The following is a 14,882-nucleotide window of genomic DNA, read 5'->3' as shown; positions in this document are numbered from 1 at the left end:
GATTTTCAATTTCTTCATGATTCTGTTTTGCCAGGTTGTATGTTTCTGGAGTTTATTCACGTCTTCTAGGTCGTCCAATTTGTTGGCATGTAATTGTTCATAGTAGTCTCTTACTCTCTCTATTTCTGTGATGTCAATGACGTCTCCTCTTTCACTTCGGGTCCTGCTTTTTTGTTTGTTTGTTTGTTTACTCTTCTTTTTCTTAGTCTAGCTAAAGGTTTGTCAAATTTGCCTGTCCTTTTAAAAACCCAACTTTTGGTTTGCTTTGTCTTTTCTATCGTCTTCCTAATCTCTATTACATTTATTTCTGCACTTTGTCGTTTTCCTTCTTTTACTAAATGTGGGCTTAGTCTGCTCATCTTTCTCTTGTTCCATCAGGCATAACATTAGGTTGTGTATTTGGAAACTTTCTTCTTTTTTGATATAGGTGTTTATTCCTATAATCCCCAAACTTAGTACTGCTTTTGCTGCATCCCATATGTTTTGGTATTTTTTTCTTTGTTTGTTTCCATTTGTCAAGATATTTTAAATTTCCATTTTACTGTCTTTTTAAAAATTTCTTCTTTGACCCCTTGGTTGTTTAGGAACATGTTGTTTAATTTCCTCATATTTGTGAGTTTTCTGACATTTGTCCCATTACTGATTTCTAGTTGCATTCCATGTGGTCAGAAAAGATGCTTGATATGATTTCAATCTTAAATTGTTAAGACTTGTTCTGTGGCCTAATATTTGATCAATCCTGGAGGATGGCCCATGTGCCCCAGAGGAGAAACGTATGCCCTTCAGCTGTTGGATAAAATGCTCTGAATGTGTCTGTTAGGTCCATTTGATCTAAAGCATAGTTGAAGCCCAGTATTTCCTTACTGATTTTCTGTCTGGATGATCTGTACATAGGTGTAAGTGGGGTATTGAAGTCCCCTACCATTATGTTATTGCAGTCTATTTCTCTCTTCAGATTATTAATGTTTTCTTTAGATATTTAGGTTCTCTGATGTTGGGTATAGTTATATTTACAATATGTCTTCTTGATGTTATATCTTAGTAATCAATTGGCAATATAATATTGTGTCTTCTTAATGAATCAGGCCCCTTATCACTATATAAAATGACCTTCTTTAACTCTTTTGCAGTTTTTGACTTATCTATGTTACTTCAGTGTAAGTACTCTGCTCTCTTTTGGTTTCCATTTGCATGAAATACCTTTTTCCAGCTTATCACTCTTCATCCTTGTCTGTCCTTAAAGGTGAAGTGAGTTTCTTGTAGGCAGCATAAGTTAGGTCTTGTGTTTTTAGTCATGTTTTTCAAATTGAGATTTATGTATATATTTTCAGAAGACCGCAGATTCTTAATGAAATTATCCAGGAGAATTCTAAAATTTCTTCTTCCTACTTTCATGTATTACTTTTAATAAATATATATTTATTCAGGAGGACAGCCTGTTACTAGACTCACTGAATTTCAGTAGGTAATAAGAAAAGTATTAGTACATTATACAAATGATGTCAAACAAAGGCAGACCAAATATATAAATTACATGTTATAACAAGTTACTTTACAGTATGGCCAATAGATTTTTTTTCTTTTTTAGACGGAGTCTTGCTCTGTCACCCAAGCTAGAGTCTAGTGGTGTGATCTCAGCTCACTGCAACCTCCACCTCCCAGGTTCAAAGCAATTCTTCTGCCTCAGCCTCCTGAGTAGCTGGGATTACAGGTGCCTGCCACCACGCCCAGCTAAATTTTTTGTATTTTTTTTTTTTTTTTAGTAGAGATGGGGTTTCACCATGTTGGGCAAGCCGGTCTCAAACTCCTGACCTTGTGATCCCCCTGCCTTGGCCTCCCAAAGTGCTGGGATTACAGGTATGAGACATCTCGCCTGGCATAAATTTTTTAAAACAATATTTCACATACAAAAATAGGACTGAGAGATTTTTTTTGAGACGGAGTTTCACTCTTGTTGCCCAGGCTGTAGTGCAATGGCACGATCTCAGCTCACCGCAACCTCTGCCTCCCAGGTTCAAGTGATTCTCCTGCCTCAGGGCCCCGAGTAGCTGGGATTACAGACATGTGCCACCATGTCCAGCTAATTTTGTATTTTTTAGTAGAGACAGGGTTTCTCCGTGTTCGTCAGGCTGGTCTCGAACTCCCAACCTCAGGTGATCCACCCGCCTCGGCCTCCCAAAGTGCTGGGATTACAGGCATGAGCCACTGCACCCGGCAGGACTAAGAGATTTAAGCAAACATATGCTACATAGTAGGAGAGTCAAATCAAATTAAGAAATTAACTTTCCTATAACAAGTGGAAAGCAAGTTATAAGTGGTGATGTCATTTCAGCAAAACCCAACCTGAAATTAATATTAATTTAGTTGATTTTAACCCTTCTAGCTATATTTCATTATTTCTAACTGTTTTGTTTTTGGCTGTGTATGAACTTATGAGCACAAGGAGATGCTGAGCTCGTAAGTTCACATATTTAAGAAACTTTAACAATTCATCTCTGGAGGCTAAGACCTTATTTTTTCTCTTCAAAAGAAGTCTATGTATGATTCAAGTTTTTAAAATCCTGATTTGTTTTTCTTTTTTGTGTTATCTTCATCAGATTTTGATATCAGACTTATACTGGCTTTATAAAATGAATTTGAGAGTTTTTGACTCTAAAATGGTTGGGATAATATGGTAATTACCTATTATGTTGAAATAGCATGTGCTTGGTAATTATGAATCACCAGTGCATTTTTTTTTTGAGACAGAGTTTCATTCTTGTTGCCCAGGTTGGAGTGCAATGGCGCGATCTTGGCTTACCACAACCTGGGTTTAAGCAAATCTCCTGCCTCAGTCTCCCGAATAGCTGGGTTATAGGTATGCGCTACCATACTCGGCTAATTTTGTATTTTTAGCAGAGGCGGTGGGTTTTCCATGTTGGTCAGGCTGGTCTCGAACTCCTGACCTCAGGTGATCCACCGGCCTCTGCCTACCAAAGTGCTGGGATTACAGGTGTGAGCCACCACACCTGGCCACTAGTGCATTTTTTAGTGGTAGACATTGAGAAACTTCCAGATTTCTCTAAGGTTATTGTTCTACTCAAGCTTTCTATTTCTAGGGGCTATTTAGGAAACTATTGTCATAAAACTTCATTCCACCTGGTTTTAAATTTATTGGCAAAAAGTTGTGTATCTTATTTCCCTAATTATTATTACCTCCACTGATACCATGCCTTCTTTCTCATTTGTTTGTTGTATATTTTCCCACTCCCTTTCTAAGCTTGATATGCATTGTTTTGTCTTTCAAAAAACCAACTTTTGATTATCCTCACCAATTTTCCTTTTTTTGTCTTCCAATTCGTTAATTTCTAGCTATCTAGTTATCTTTATTGGTTCATTTTTCTTTCTTTTGGTTTATCCCGTTTTTTTTTTTTTTGGTAGTTTATAAAGTTAGTTTGATTATTTTACCTCTTCGTTGTACATTTATAAATATTCATTTTATTCTGATTAAAATTTTGGTCATATCTCTTAGATTTTAACATGATAGGCTTTCATTTTTAATTTCTATATAATTTACAACTGCCTCTGATCCAAAAATTATTTAGAAAAATCAAGTTTTAGAAATTTGATTTAAACAAATAAATCGCCATTTACACATTAGTTTATCAGCTGGGCATGGTGGCTCACGCCTGTAATCCCAGCACTTTGAGAGGCTGAGGCAGGTGAATCGCCTGAGGTTGGAGTTTGAAACCAGTCTAACCAATATGGTGAAACCCTGTCTCTACTAAAGTAAACTACAAAAATTAGCCAAGCGTGACGGTGTGCACCTGTAGTCCCAGCTACTCAGGAGGCTGAGGCAAGAGAATCTCTTGAACCCAGGAGGTGGAGGTTGCAGTGAACCAAGATCACGCCATTGAACTCCAACTTGGATGACAGAGTGAGACTGTCTCAAAAAAAAAAATTAATTTATCAGTCATCTATCACCACATTTTTCTAACATGCTTAAAAGATTGTCATTGTAACAGTGCCTGTGCCCAGTAGACCATTTCCATTCAAAATATGGTCTGAAAACCAACAGCCCTGACAGCCCCTGGGAGCTTGTTAGCATCTCAGGTCCCACCCCAGATCTCCTTAATCAGCATCTGCAGTCAGCAAGAACCCCAGGGGAGACTGAGGCATGGTAAAATTTGGTATCCATGTATTGGTTTGGTCGGGCTGCAGTAAGAAAGTACCGTCAGCTGGGTAGCTTAGACAACACAAATTAATCTCTCTCAGTTTTGGAGGCCAGCAGTCTGAAACCAAGGTGTTGGTTCGGTCGGTTGCTTCTGAGAGCTGTAAAGAAAGGGTCAGTTCCAGACATGTCCCCTCAGCTTGTAGGCAGCCATCTTATCTTCTCCCTGGAACTCTTAATGTTGTCTTCCCTTTGCATATGTCTGTTTCTGTGTTCAAATTTCCCCTTTATTTAAGAACATGAGTTACATTGGATTAGGGCCCACCCTAATGAGCTCATCTTACAATTATGTCCACAGCAACTCTTTTTCCAAATAGGATCACATTCTGAGGTCCTGGGGACTAGAATTTTACCATATGAATTTTAGAGGACAGGATTCAACCTAAAACAGTACTGCTTTGTACTGAACTATTATAATATATAAAGTCAGCAGATTTATAAGATCAGCTCACTGAGGACAACGAAAGGCCATCCAAATTACTTTTACTCTTAAAAATAGCTTAGGTTGAGAGAGTTGTTATAAACATACCATAGCAACGTGTATTGATTTTTTTTTTTTTTTTTTTGAGACAGTTTCGCTTTTGTTGCCCAGGCTGGAGTGCAGTGGTGCAATCTCAGCTCACTGCAACCTCCACCTCCCGGGTTCAAGTGATTCTCCTGCCTCAGGCTCCTGAGTAGCTGGGATTACAGGCATCCGGCATCACGCCTGGCTAATTTTTTTCTTTTTTTTTGTATTTTTAGTAGAGATGGGGTTTCACCATGTTGGCCAAGCTGGTCTCAAACTCCTGACCTCAAGTGATCTGCCTGCCTCGGGCTCCCAAAGTGCTAGGATTACAGGCGCGAGCCACCGCGCTGGCCCTGATCTATTTTTGAGAAACCTGCACACACCAGGTTCTCTTGGGGATCTTGAGTCCTCATGTGACTTTCAGGCTCCTCCATTATCATCAAACTGAAGGGACACAGTTTATTTGTAGTTTTCTTAAAGTGATACACTCAGGACTGACCATAACATCACAGATGTGATTTTAGCAGCACAAGTCATTCTGGACCACCACTTCTCACCAGTTCATAGTATTGGTTTTTTATTAGTTGAGGCTAGCATCATATTTTCTCTCTCTCTCCTATTCCTCTCTCATAACTCAGTGATCTTACTGGAATTTTTTTTTTTTTTTTTTTGAGGTGGAGTCTCAATCTGTCACCTGGGCTGGAGTATAGTGGTGGGATCTCGATTCACTGCCTTCTGGGTTCAAGTGATTCTCCTGGCTCAGCCTCCTGAGTAGCTGGGATTACAGCCATGTGCCACCACACCTGGCTAACTTTTGTATTTTTAGTAGAGACAGGGTTTCACCATGTTGGCCAGGCTGGTCTTGCACCTCTGACCTCAGGTGAGCTACCCACCTTGGCCTCTCAAAGTGCTAGGATGACAGGCGTGAGCCATCAGGCCTTTTAATTGTTTTTCCACATGTTTCTGCACAGCTGCATTTTCCACGCAGTGTTCCAGACCCAAGTGCACACCTGCAGGGGCCTCATTCCCATTGTTCCGGCCTTCCCTTGGCCCTGTCCCTCGGGCTCTCCATTCCTTTGAGTCTGATGTCAGTTCCACCCAGTGGATGTGACTTCTACGTCTTCATCTTGTCTTGGATAAAAATGAGGACCAGGACAAGGCCCTCTCCTTCCCTGGTGACTTCATTTTGTGAGTACCCTGAGGCGACTGTCCAGGATGCCTGTAGGATTGCCTGTCCAGCCCTCCTTTCCCATTGTTTTTTCCCTTTTCCATGTGATTGCAGAGGTAACAATGATTATTTACTTTGACTCCATTTTCTGGCCCCAGTTTATGAACCCGGGGATAGGCACCTATGGCAAAGCTGGGCCAATGAATCTTTTCTGGTCAATATTTCATCTTAGAATAGGTAAAGTCCCACCAGTTTCTCCCTGGGTACTTCCTATAAGATATGCTCATATCAATCACATTTCCCACTAAAGAAGTGGAAACAAGCGCATTTGCAGAGGAAGGATCATAATTGTGTAACGAGCCTTCTGTCTGAATACTTACTGCATGCCAGGTGCTGATCTGTGCACCATAAGCAGATATGTTAATTCACTGAATCTTCACAGCCCTTGGAGGTAGGTTGATATTGCTATTATTACTTTTCCCAGATGTAAAGACAAAAGCAGAGATGGAGAGTGTCCAGACGTCATTCAAGCCTGTAGTTGTAATTATTCCTTGAGGCTACAGCTGCTGTAGCTGCTAGGTCCTGGGAGACATTTGAGTCAGCTCACAATACATCTCTCTCTGCTTCCTGCCTGCCTTCCTTCCTTCCCCCCTCCCTTCCTCCCACCCTTTCCCCCTCCCCTCTTGCAGAGGCAGTGGTGTAATCTTGGCTCACTACAACTTCCCCTCCCAGGTTCAAGCAGTTCTCTGCCTTAGCCTCCTTAGTAGCTGGGACTACAAGTGCACACCACCACATCTGGCTAATTTTTGTACTTTTAGTAAAGATAGGTTTTGCCATATTGTCCAAGCTGGTCTCGAATCCCTGACCTAAGGTGATCTGCCCACCTCAGCCTCCCAAAGTGCTGGGATTACAGGCATGAGCGCCATCACACCAGCCACACCTCCCTTTCTTTTGCTAAAGTTAGCTCCAGGAGATTTATTTAATTTACAACCAAAATATTTTAGAATATAACCAAATAATATATCAATCTAAATAATAACTAATACTACTAGAATTCCAGAATTCAGCTTCTTTGTTTCCCTCATGTGCACAAATAAAAAATAAAATATTTTTGGGCCGGGGGGGGTTGGCTCACGCTTGCAATCCCAATACTTTGGGAGGCTGAGGCGGGTGGATCACCTGAGTTCAGGAGTTCAAGACCAGCCTGGCCAACATGGTGAAACCCCATCTCTACTACAAATAAAAAAATTAGACAGGCGTGGTGGCACACTCATGTACTCCCATCTACTCGGGAGGCTGAGGCAGGAGAATCACTTGAACCCAGGAAGCAGAGGTTGCAGTAAGCCAAGATCACACCATTACACTCCAGCCTGGGCAAAAGAGCAAAGCTCCGTCTCAAAAAAATAAAAATAAAATAAAGCATTTTTGTCAAATATTCAGAAGAAATCCAATTAGACCATATCTACTGCACTTTTTTGTTGCAACAGACTCCACAAATATAATAATAAAGCTGGAGTTTTCTCTGAAGACAGCACAGTAAAGTTAATGTACACCTTTCAATGTGCAAGCTTAATAATTCATTTTTATCTCTTCTGCCATGGCAACAGCAAAAAAGATAAAACTGATTCATTCTTATAACAGAAGCTAATATATGCATATAATTTGTGTTTATACTGTATTTAAAATAGAACTAAGGTTATCAACACAGTCTCAGGACAGAGCAATTATTACTGATATTAAGAAGGGGGAAATGATTCAGAAAATTTTAGAACAACATAAGATGGTAAATACATTTTTGTGTTTTTAGATGTACTGTCATCTTATTACCATAATTTTCCCTGGAAGGAGTAAGGGGTTAAAAAGATGCAAATAAGGAAAAGTGTTTCAATGAGATGGCAAAACATCCAAGGCATTTAGACGGATGGTTAGATGAATCGTTTTCTTCACATTGTTTCTGCCTGCAGGTGTCTTCAAAAACGTTACCCAGTCCGCCTCCCGACTGCCAGCATTGTCATTTGCTTCTATAATGAAGAATTTCATGCCTTGTTTCGTACCATGTCCAGCGTCTGGAACCTCACGCCACACTATCTTCTTGAAGAAATTATTTTGGTAGATGACATGAGCGAAGTTGGTAAGATAGGAAGCTCATCATCTAATCTACTTTTGTTGTTGTTGTTGAGATGGAGTCTTGCTCCATTGCCCAGGCTGGAGTCCAGTGGCACAGTCTTGGCTCCCTGCAACCTCCGCCTCCCGGGTTCAAGACATTCTGCTGCCTCAGCTTCCCAAGTAGCTGGGATTATAGGCACACACTACCATCCCCAGCTAATTTTTGTATTTTGAGTAGAGACGGGGTTTCACCATGTTGAACAGGCTGGTTTTGAACTTTTGACCTCAAGTAATCTGTCCGCCTCAGCCTCCCAAAGTGCTGGGATTACAGGTGTAAACCACCACGCCCAGCCATCTAACCTACTTTGAACGTAGTGCTCTCCCCGATGGCACTTCAGTATTTTGTACGAAGAATCTTTTTGGTGGGTACTGGGGTAGGCACTGCACCAGGGGCCCTTGGCACATGGTGGACGTGTGAGGTCTCGGCTCGTGGCAGGGGGGTGGAGGGGCAGTGCTTCCACAGCATAAACACAGGGACACCATCCACATCCTTAGAGATACCTTCAGGGAGAAGTGACATGTCAACTGACATCTGAATGATGAGTTGGAATAATCCAGGTGGAGAGGAAGGGAAAGGTGTTTTAGGCAGCTCAAGCAGCATTGTAAAGGCCCAGAAGCAAGAGAAGACACAGTGAGCTTGAAATACATGCTGCCATATTACGTGTAGTTTACACATGAGTATAAATTGCAGGGGTAAGGTGGGCGGAACCAGAGTTATTGAAAGGGAACTCCCAGCCCGGCCCTGTGGCTCACACCTATAATCCCAGCACTTTGGGAGGCCAAGGTGGGCAGATCCCTTGGGCTTAGGAGTTCAAGAGCAGCCTGGGCAACATGGCAAAACCCCATCACTTTAAAAAAGTGTGTGTGGGGGTAACTGCTCATAAAAAGCATTGCTTGAATTTTATCTTGAAGCTATGAGGAGCTATTAGGGGCTTAATGCAGGAAAAGGAGATGATCTAGGAATTCCGTGAAAGAAGTGGAAACGGGCCAACTGCAGTTCTGTGTGTATTCTTCCATGCTTACTGGTTTTAAAGAATCGTGATACTAGCACTAGTTAGCAACACTTAGAATTTGAAATTATTCATCTAATTTACAATGGAGTACAAACCTTAGGCAAGCCAGCAGTATCGAAGCAATGATGTCAATACTGGGTAAGTTTCAGGCTGAAAGTCTACCCAATCCACTGTAAACGTGACTCACTATGAGATCAGAAGCAAAACAAGGAGGAGGAGCAGTAAGAAGAACAGGCAGAGGAAGAAGCCATCCATGAGGTTCACCCTATGGGGAAGTGAATCTAGGTGACTCCTGAATGTGACTCAAGTCACTGGCAGTTGTGTGGTAGAACTGTAGAGGCTGGCCAGGCAGCTGTCGTAAATAACACCATTTCTAAGGGGGTCACCAATCTCTGAGGCCACAAGACTGTTTACTTCTAGCCTGGTGCATGGGAAGAGTGTGGAGTGAGGGCCTGGCTTCCCTGCTGCCCGCGTCACCCACGCTGCCTCATCTGCTCAAAAGACAGCAACATGTTTGGCAACTTACTGGTCAAGAAGTCGCTGGGAAAGCCAGCAGCAGGGGACAGAGTGGGACAACCTGACAGACTGTGGAATTCAAACTTCTCACGCAGGATGTGAAGTACAAGGATGCTGCCATGGGGACACCATGCCAGGAATGAGCATAGGATGGATACCTCACCCAGCCTTTCAGAACCATGAATTTAGAGACGTATCTGGTGTTTTAGCTTGGCGCTGTAACAAAACACCACAAAGCGGGTGGCTTAAACAACAAACATTTATTTCTCAGAGTGCTGGTTGGAAGTCCAAGGTCAGGGTGCCAGCAGGCCGAGTTCTTACAGAGGGCCTCTCCCTGGGCGATGGCCAGCCATCTTTTCGCTATGCCCTCATGTTGCGGAAAGAGCAATCTGGCTCTATGGCCCAACTGTGTCCCTGCAAGGCCCCACCCACAAATACCATCATATTGTGGGTACTTTGAATTTTAGTGGGGACACAAACATCCAGGCCATGTGTGTCAACCTTCCCATACGTTCATCATACATCGTGGTCCCCTTCAGAAGAGATGAGGGGGTCGCTGCTGCCAACATGCGGGTATGCTGCCCAGCCAGACACCTCTGCTTCTCCTCCTCAATCTGAGCCTTTGACCCACGGGGAGCCTCAAATGCAGGAGTAGGTTGTTCTAGCCTCTGACGGAGCTCAGGGTTGACTCCTTCCTGCCTTTAATTCACAGTGACTTCATCATGGGTTTAAGGGCAATTTCTTCAACAAAACCCTGTCTTTCCAGCTGACACCCACAGTTATTGCCAATAGACTGCTCAGCGTTGGGGAGCAGGACCAGAGGCCCAGGCAGCTGCCCCCACTGAGTTACAGAAACAGCCTGTCCATGACCTGATGCCATTCACCATTTCCATAGTCCTGGTCCCTCTAGACTGCAAGCCAACAACATGGACATCTTCTAAAATACCCAAGCCCTCCACTTCTAGTCAGTGACTGCTGCTGCCTCAATGCCTTTATCTCCTCTAGGGCCTGGCTCGTGGTGTCCAGCTTCTCCCTCCTTCTGCCACCTCCTACATCCTGGATGTGAGCACCCCGCTGGAGACCTTCGAGCTGAGATGCTGCCCAGGCCTGCAAGTACAGCTGTGCAGCCTGTATGCCTGCCTCTTTCTAAAAATGAGGAAGGAGATCCCTCCTTCTGCTGGGTTACCATGAACCTGCTCCCGTTGAACCTGCTCGTGGCCCCCGATTCCTGGGACTTGGAAATGTCAACCTCTGAGGCACCTGCATCCATCTCACCTGCTCCCAGACTCCTTTATCATCATCGTATTAACCTCCAAATATTAAGTGACTGTTGGGTCCCAGGCTCTGTGCTGGGTGATATATTTCTTCCTCATACTAGAGTACCAACAGGAACGTGATGCTCATCCCTTCTCTCAGCTGAGGAACTTTCCTAAAAACTACTACAAAGTTAGAAGTGCAGATAGTAGCAAGGCCAGATTGCGCCAAAGCTCTATAATGCATGATTTTTCTATTAAAATGTTAATAGTGATTTACTAAAATAGAGGTATCCACTAGAACCATAGAATAATATTTACAGAGGTGGGCATGGTGGCTTACACCTGTAATCACAGAACTTTGGAAGACCGAGGTGGGAGGACCCCTTGAGGCCAGGAGTTCAAGACCAGTCTGGGCAATATAGCAAGATACTATCTCTACAAAAAAATTTAAAAATTAGCCGGATGTGGTGGCGCATACCTGTAGTCCCAACTACTCAGGATGTTGAGGCAGGAGGATTGCTTGATCCCAGGAGGTCAGGGCTGCAGTGAGCTATGATCATGCCACTGCACTCCAAACTTGGCAATGGAGTGAGGCCTTGTCTCAACAAAAAATAAAAAGAAAAATATTTACAGTTGATTTTAATAGTGAATCACTTTTCTTTCTCTCCCTTAAATAAAATAAAAATTCTCTTTCTTTTTTTTTTTGAGGGGGGGCGGAGTTTTGCTCTTGTTGCCCAGGCTGGAGTACAATGGCACAATATTAGCTCACTTCAACCTCTGCCTCCCAGGTTCAAGCAATTCTCCTGCCTGAGCCTCCCGAGTAGCTGGGATTACAGGTACCCACCACTATGCCCGGCTAATTTTTGTGTTTTTAGTAGAGACAGGGTTTCACCATGTTGGCCAGGCTGGTCTCAAACTCCTGACCTCAAGTGATCTACCCACCTTGGCCTCCCAAAATGTTGGTGGCGTGAGCCACGCGCCTGGCCCAAAAAATTCTTTTAAAGTTAGAGCTTCTGTGGAATAGCTTGGATTTTAGGAATAAGTCATAGTGATGATACACTGTTTTAATTTCTATAGTTGCAGTTTATACATTGGTATGTGTTGAATGTTTTTCCAGGTGATTTGAAAGAAAAACTAGACTATCACCTGGAAACTTTTCGGGGAAAGATAAAAATAATAAGAAACGAAAAGAGAGAGGGGCTGATTCGAGCCAGACTGATTGGAGCTTCTCATGCTTCAGGTAGGAACGTTCCTGGGGACAAGAGCCAGTGACAGGCCAGAGATCTTCCCTTCCGAGCATCACTCTTCCGCAGGGAGCCCTTCCGTGTCTCTGTCTGCCTCACCAGAAGAGTGGAAATCTATTCCACCCAGATGAGCCTTTAATCTTCTTTTGCCTCTGAAAGCGTTCTGCTTTAAAATGTCAGTTTGCTATTTTGGTTGAAGATATTCTTTTGCAAGGACCATAATGTCAGCACCTCTCACAGGCTGAGTTCCCCAGTACCAGCTCTGAGATGGAGTTTCAGCCACACGGGACCCACCGGGAGCCACAGGAGGGAGGAGAGCAAGACTGGGGGTAGGGTGGGCAGGAGGGAGCTGCAGACTCATCCATGGGGTCCTCTGAAGCCAGAGCCCCACGATGAAATGACAAGGGAAAGAGTTTATGGGGCAAGGGATAGGAGAACAGAAGAAAAAGTGTGAGCTGACGCTTCTGGTCTGACACGCATAGAGGAGGAGAGAGAAGGAAGGAGGCTTACTTTGAAGAGTTTCAGACAGGGCGTGGGGCTCAGAAAGGCTCAGTGGGCTGGTGGGAGTCCCAGTTTGAAGGTTGCTTGTTAGCGAGGCCTATACTGGAACCAGGTGGCGCATGTCCAGTTCCTCCCCCCACCACCCACACACCGTGCTTAGTCATTGGGCGGCAGCGCCGTGGGAACGGCTTGACCTTGGCATGAGCTTCAGTAGATCCCAAAGCTTTGGCAGTGGGAAGCGCTCAGAGCCGTCCCCCGCAGCAGGTTCTTATGAAGGGACATCTCAGCAGCACACTCCCAGGGCTGCCACCGAGAGCCATTCAAAGAGATCCAGATCCAGGTAAGGAGACCAGGCATGGACCAGTCACTGGACATGAACACCGCAGATATGACCTTGGACATGGTAGCCGTGGCTAACCAAGGACAATCCTGGGGAGGCACTCTGTTGTGAGCCATTGGCTGTCAACGCTGCTGGGCGGTCGAGTACCAGGAGCATCTGAGCAGCTTGCTAGAGGCTCCATGCCTCCTCCGATCACACCTCCTGCCACACGAGGGGAATGTTGACAGAACACTGAGCTGGAACCACAGGAGGTGAATCATATGTAAGGTCATGCCTCAGGCTGCATTGCAAGCTGATAAAACGGCCCTGCTCCTTAGCAGGAGACACTTCCTTACAGGAAGGAAGGCCAAAAAAAAAAGTGAAACTGGATTCTCTTTTTCCATGTTGGCCTGACCAGTGGAGACATTCTCTTATTTAACTACAAAGATAATACATATTCATTGTCCAAAATTCAAGAGAAACCAAAAACAATATGGAGTGCGTCTTTTCAGACCCTCATTTTTATGCATATATATTATATACATACACAGGGTTAGGGATTTTTATTTATTTTCCTTTTTTTTTTTCTTTTTGAGACAGTTTCCCTGTTACCAGGCTGGAGTGCAGTGGCTCAATCTGCAACCTCCACCTCCTGGGTTCAAGCAATTCTCCTGCCTCAGCCTCCCAAGTAGCTGAGATTACAGGCACCTGCCACTATGCCTGGCTAATTTTTGTACTTTTAGAAGAGATGGGGTTTTGCCATGTTGGCCAGGCTGATCTCAAACTCCTGGCCTCAAGTGTTATCTGCCCACCTCAGCCTCCCAAAGTGCTGGGATTATGGGCGTGGGCCACCGTGCCCAGCCTGGGACTTTTAAATATATGGAATCATACTATCTGTATTGTCCTGAGACTCTTTTATTTTTAATTTTTGGAACTTTTCCCATGACAGTACTTAAGACTTACCTCAGTTTTGAATTGCTGTGTTATATGATATTTCATACGGATTTTATTTTTTATTTTTATTCCTTGAGACAGAGTCTTGCTCTGTCACCCAGGCTGGAGTGCAGTGGTGTGATCTCAGGCTCCTGCCTCAGCCCTCCCCAGTAGCTGGGATTACAGGTGGATGCCACCACACCCAGCTAATTTTTTTGTATTTTTTGTAGAAACAGGGTTTCGCCATGTAGGCCAAACTGGTCTTGAACTTCTGACCTCGAATGATCCGACCTCCTTGGCCTTCCAAAGTTCTGGGATTACAGGCGTGAGACACAGCTCCCAGCTCATATGGATTTTACAATTGATTGTCATAACTTGTTTAGCCATCTCTGAACTGGTGATTTTTCTTTTTTATTATTACCTCAAAAATGCAGCAGTTACAACTGGTGAATGTAGATCTTTGTGCAAATGTGTGATTGATGGTGCCTATGAGATAAATCCCTGAAAGTGAAATTGCTGGGAAAAAGAGAATTTTTATTTTAAATTTTGAAAGATAATGCCAAATTTTCCCTGAAAAGTTTGTACCAATTACCAGTCTGATCACATTGACAAAGTGCCCTTTCTCTGCAGACAGAGCTGAATGCGACCCGCCTTTCGATGCTCGCCACAGTTGGCCAAAGCATACGCCATCTTTTCTTTCCTTGGTATTACCAGCTGTTGAAGTTTTTCATATTTTCATGGATTGCTTGCAGATCATTTTTATGTGGATTTATCTGTTCATATCCTTTGCCAATTTTCCTAATGCGTTGTTTATCTTTTTGTTATTGATTCAACGTGTCTTTGTAACAGAAAGTTTACATTATGAACACAGAATATCATTCCTCAGGCCACAGCCTATCTTTTCTTCTTCACTGGGGCATCTTATGTTGAGCAGAATTCTATTTATTATTTACTTATTTATTCATTTATTTTGAAACAGGGTCTTACTCTGTTTGTTGCCCAGGCTGGAGTGCAGTGGTGCAATCTTGGTTCACTGCAACCTCTGCCTCCT

At 43.5% G+C, this 14,882-nt stretch overlaps 1 protein-coding gene across 3 annotated transcripts in view; it reads left to right on the top strand.

Moving 5' to 3' along the window:
- The window catches only part of GALNTL5 (polypeptide N-acetylgalactosaminyltransferase like 5), a 63,539-nt gene that overhangs the window by 21,637 nt on the left and 27,020 nt on the right, over positions 1 to 14,882 (top strand). The window contains exons 3-4 of one of the 3 annotated variants that reach the window (XM_032244961.1): positions 7,848 to 8,014; positions 11,952 to 12,074. The exons of the other annotated variants lie outside the window; for them this stretch is intronic. Coding sequence (XP_032100852.1) covers positions 7,848 to 8,014; positions 11,952 to 12,074 — 290 coding nt within the window. The remainder of the gene's footprint in view (positions 1 to 7,847; positions 8,015 to 11,951; positions 12,075 to 14,882) is intronic. 3 annotated transcript variants of the gene reach the window in all.

This window comes from Sapajus apella, unplaced genomic scaffold (assembly GCF_009761245.1).
Source record: "Sapajus apella isolate SASKATOON/1434 unplaced genomic scaffold, GSC_monkey_1.0 scaffold56, whole genome shotgun sequence".
NCBI lineage: Eukaryota > Metazoa > Chordata > Mammalia > Primates > Cebidae > Sapajus > Sapajus apella.
The sequence above is the reverse complement of the archived record's forward strand: the minus strand, read 5'-3'. Positions and strand labels throughout refer to the sequence as shown.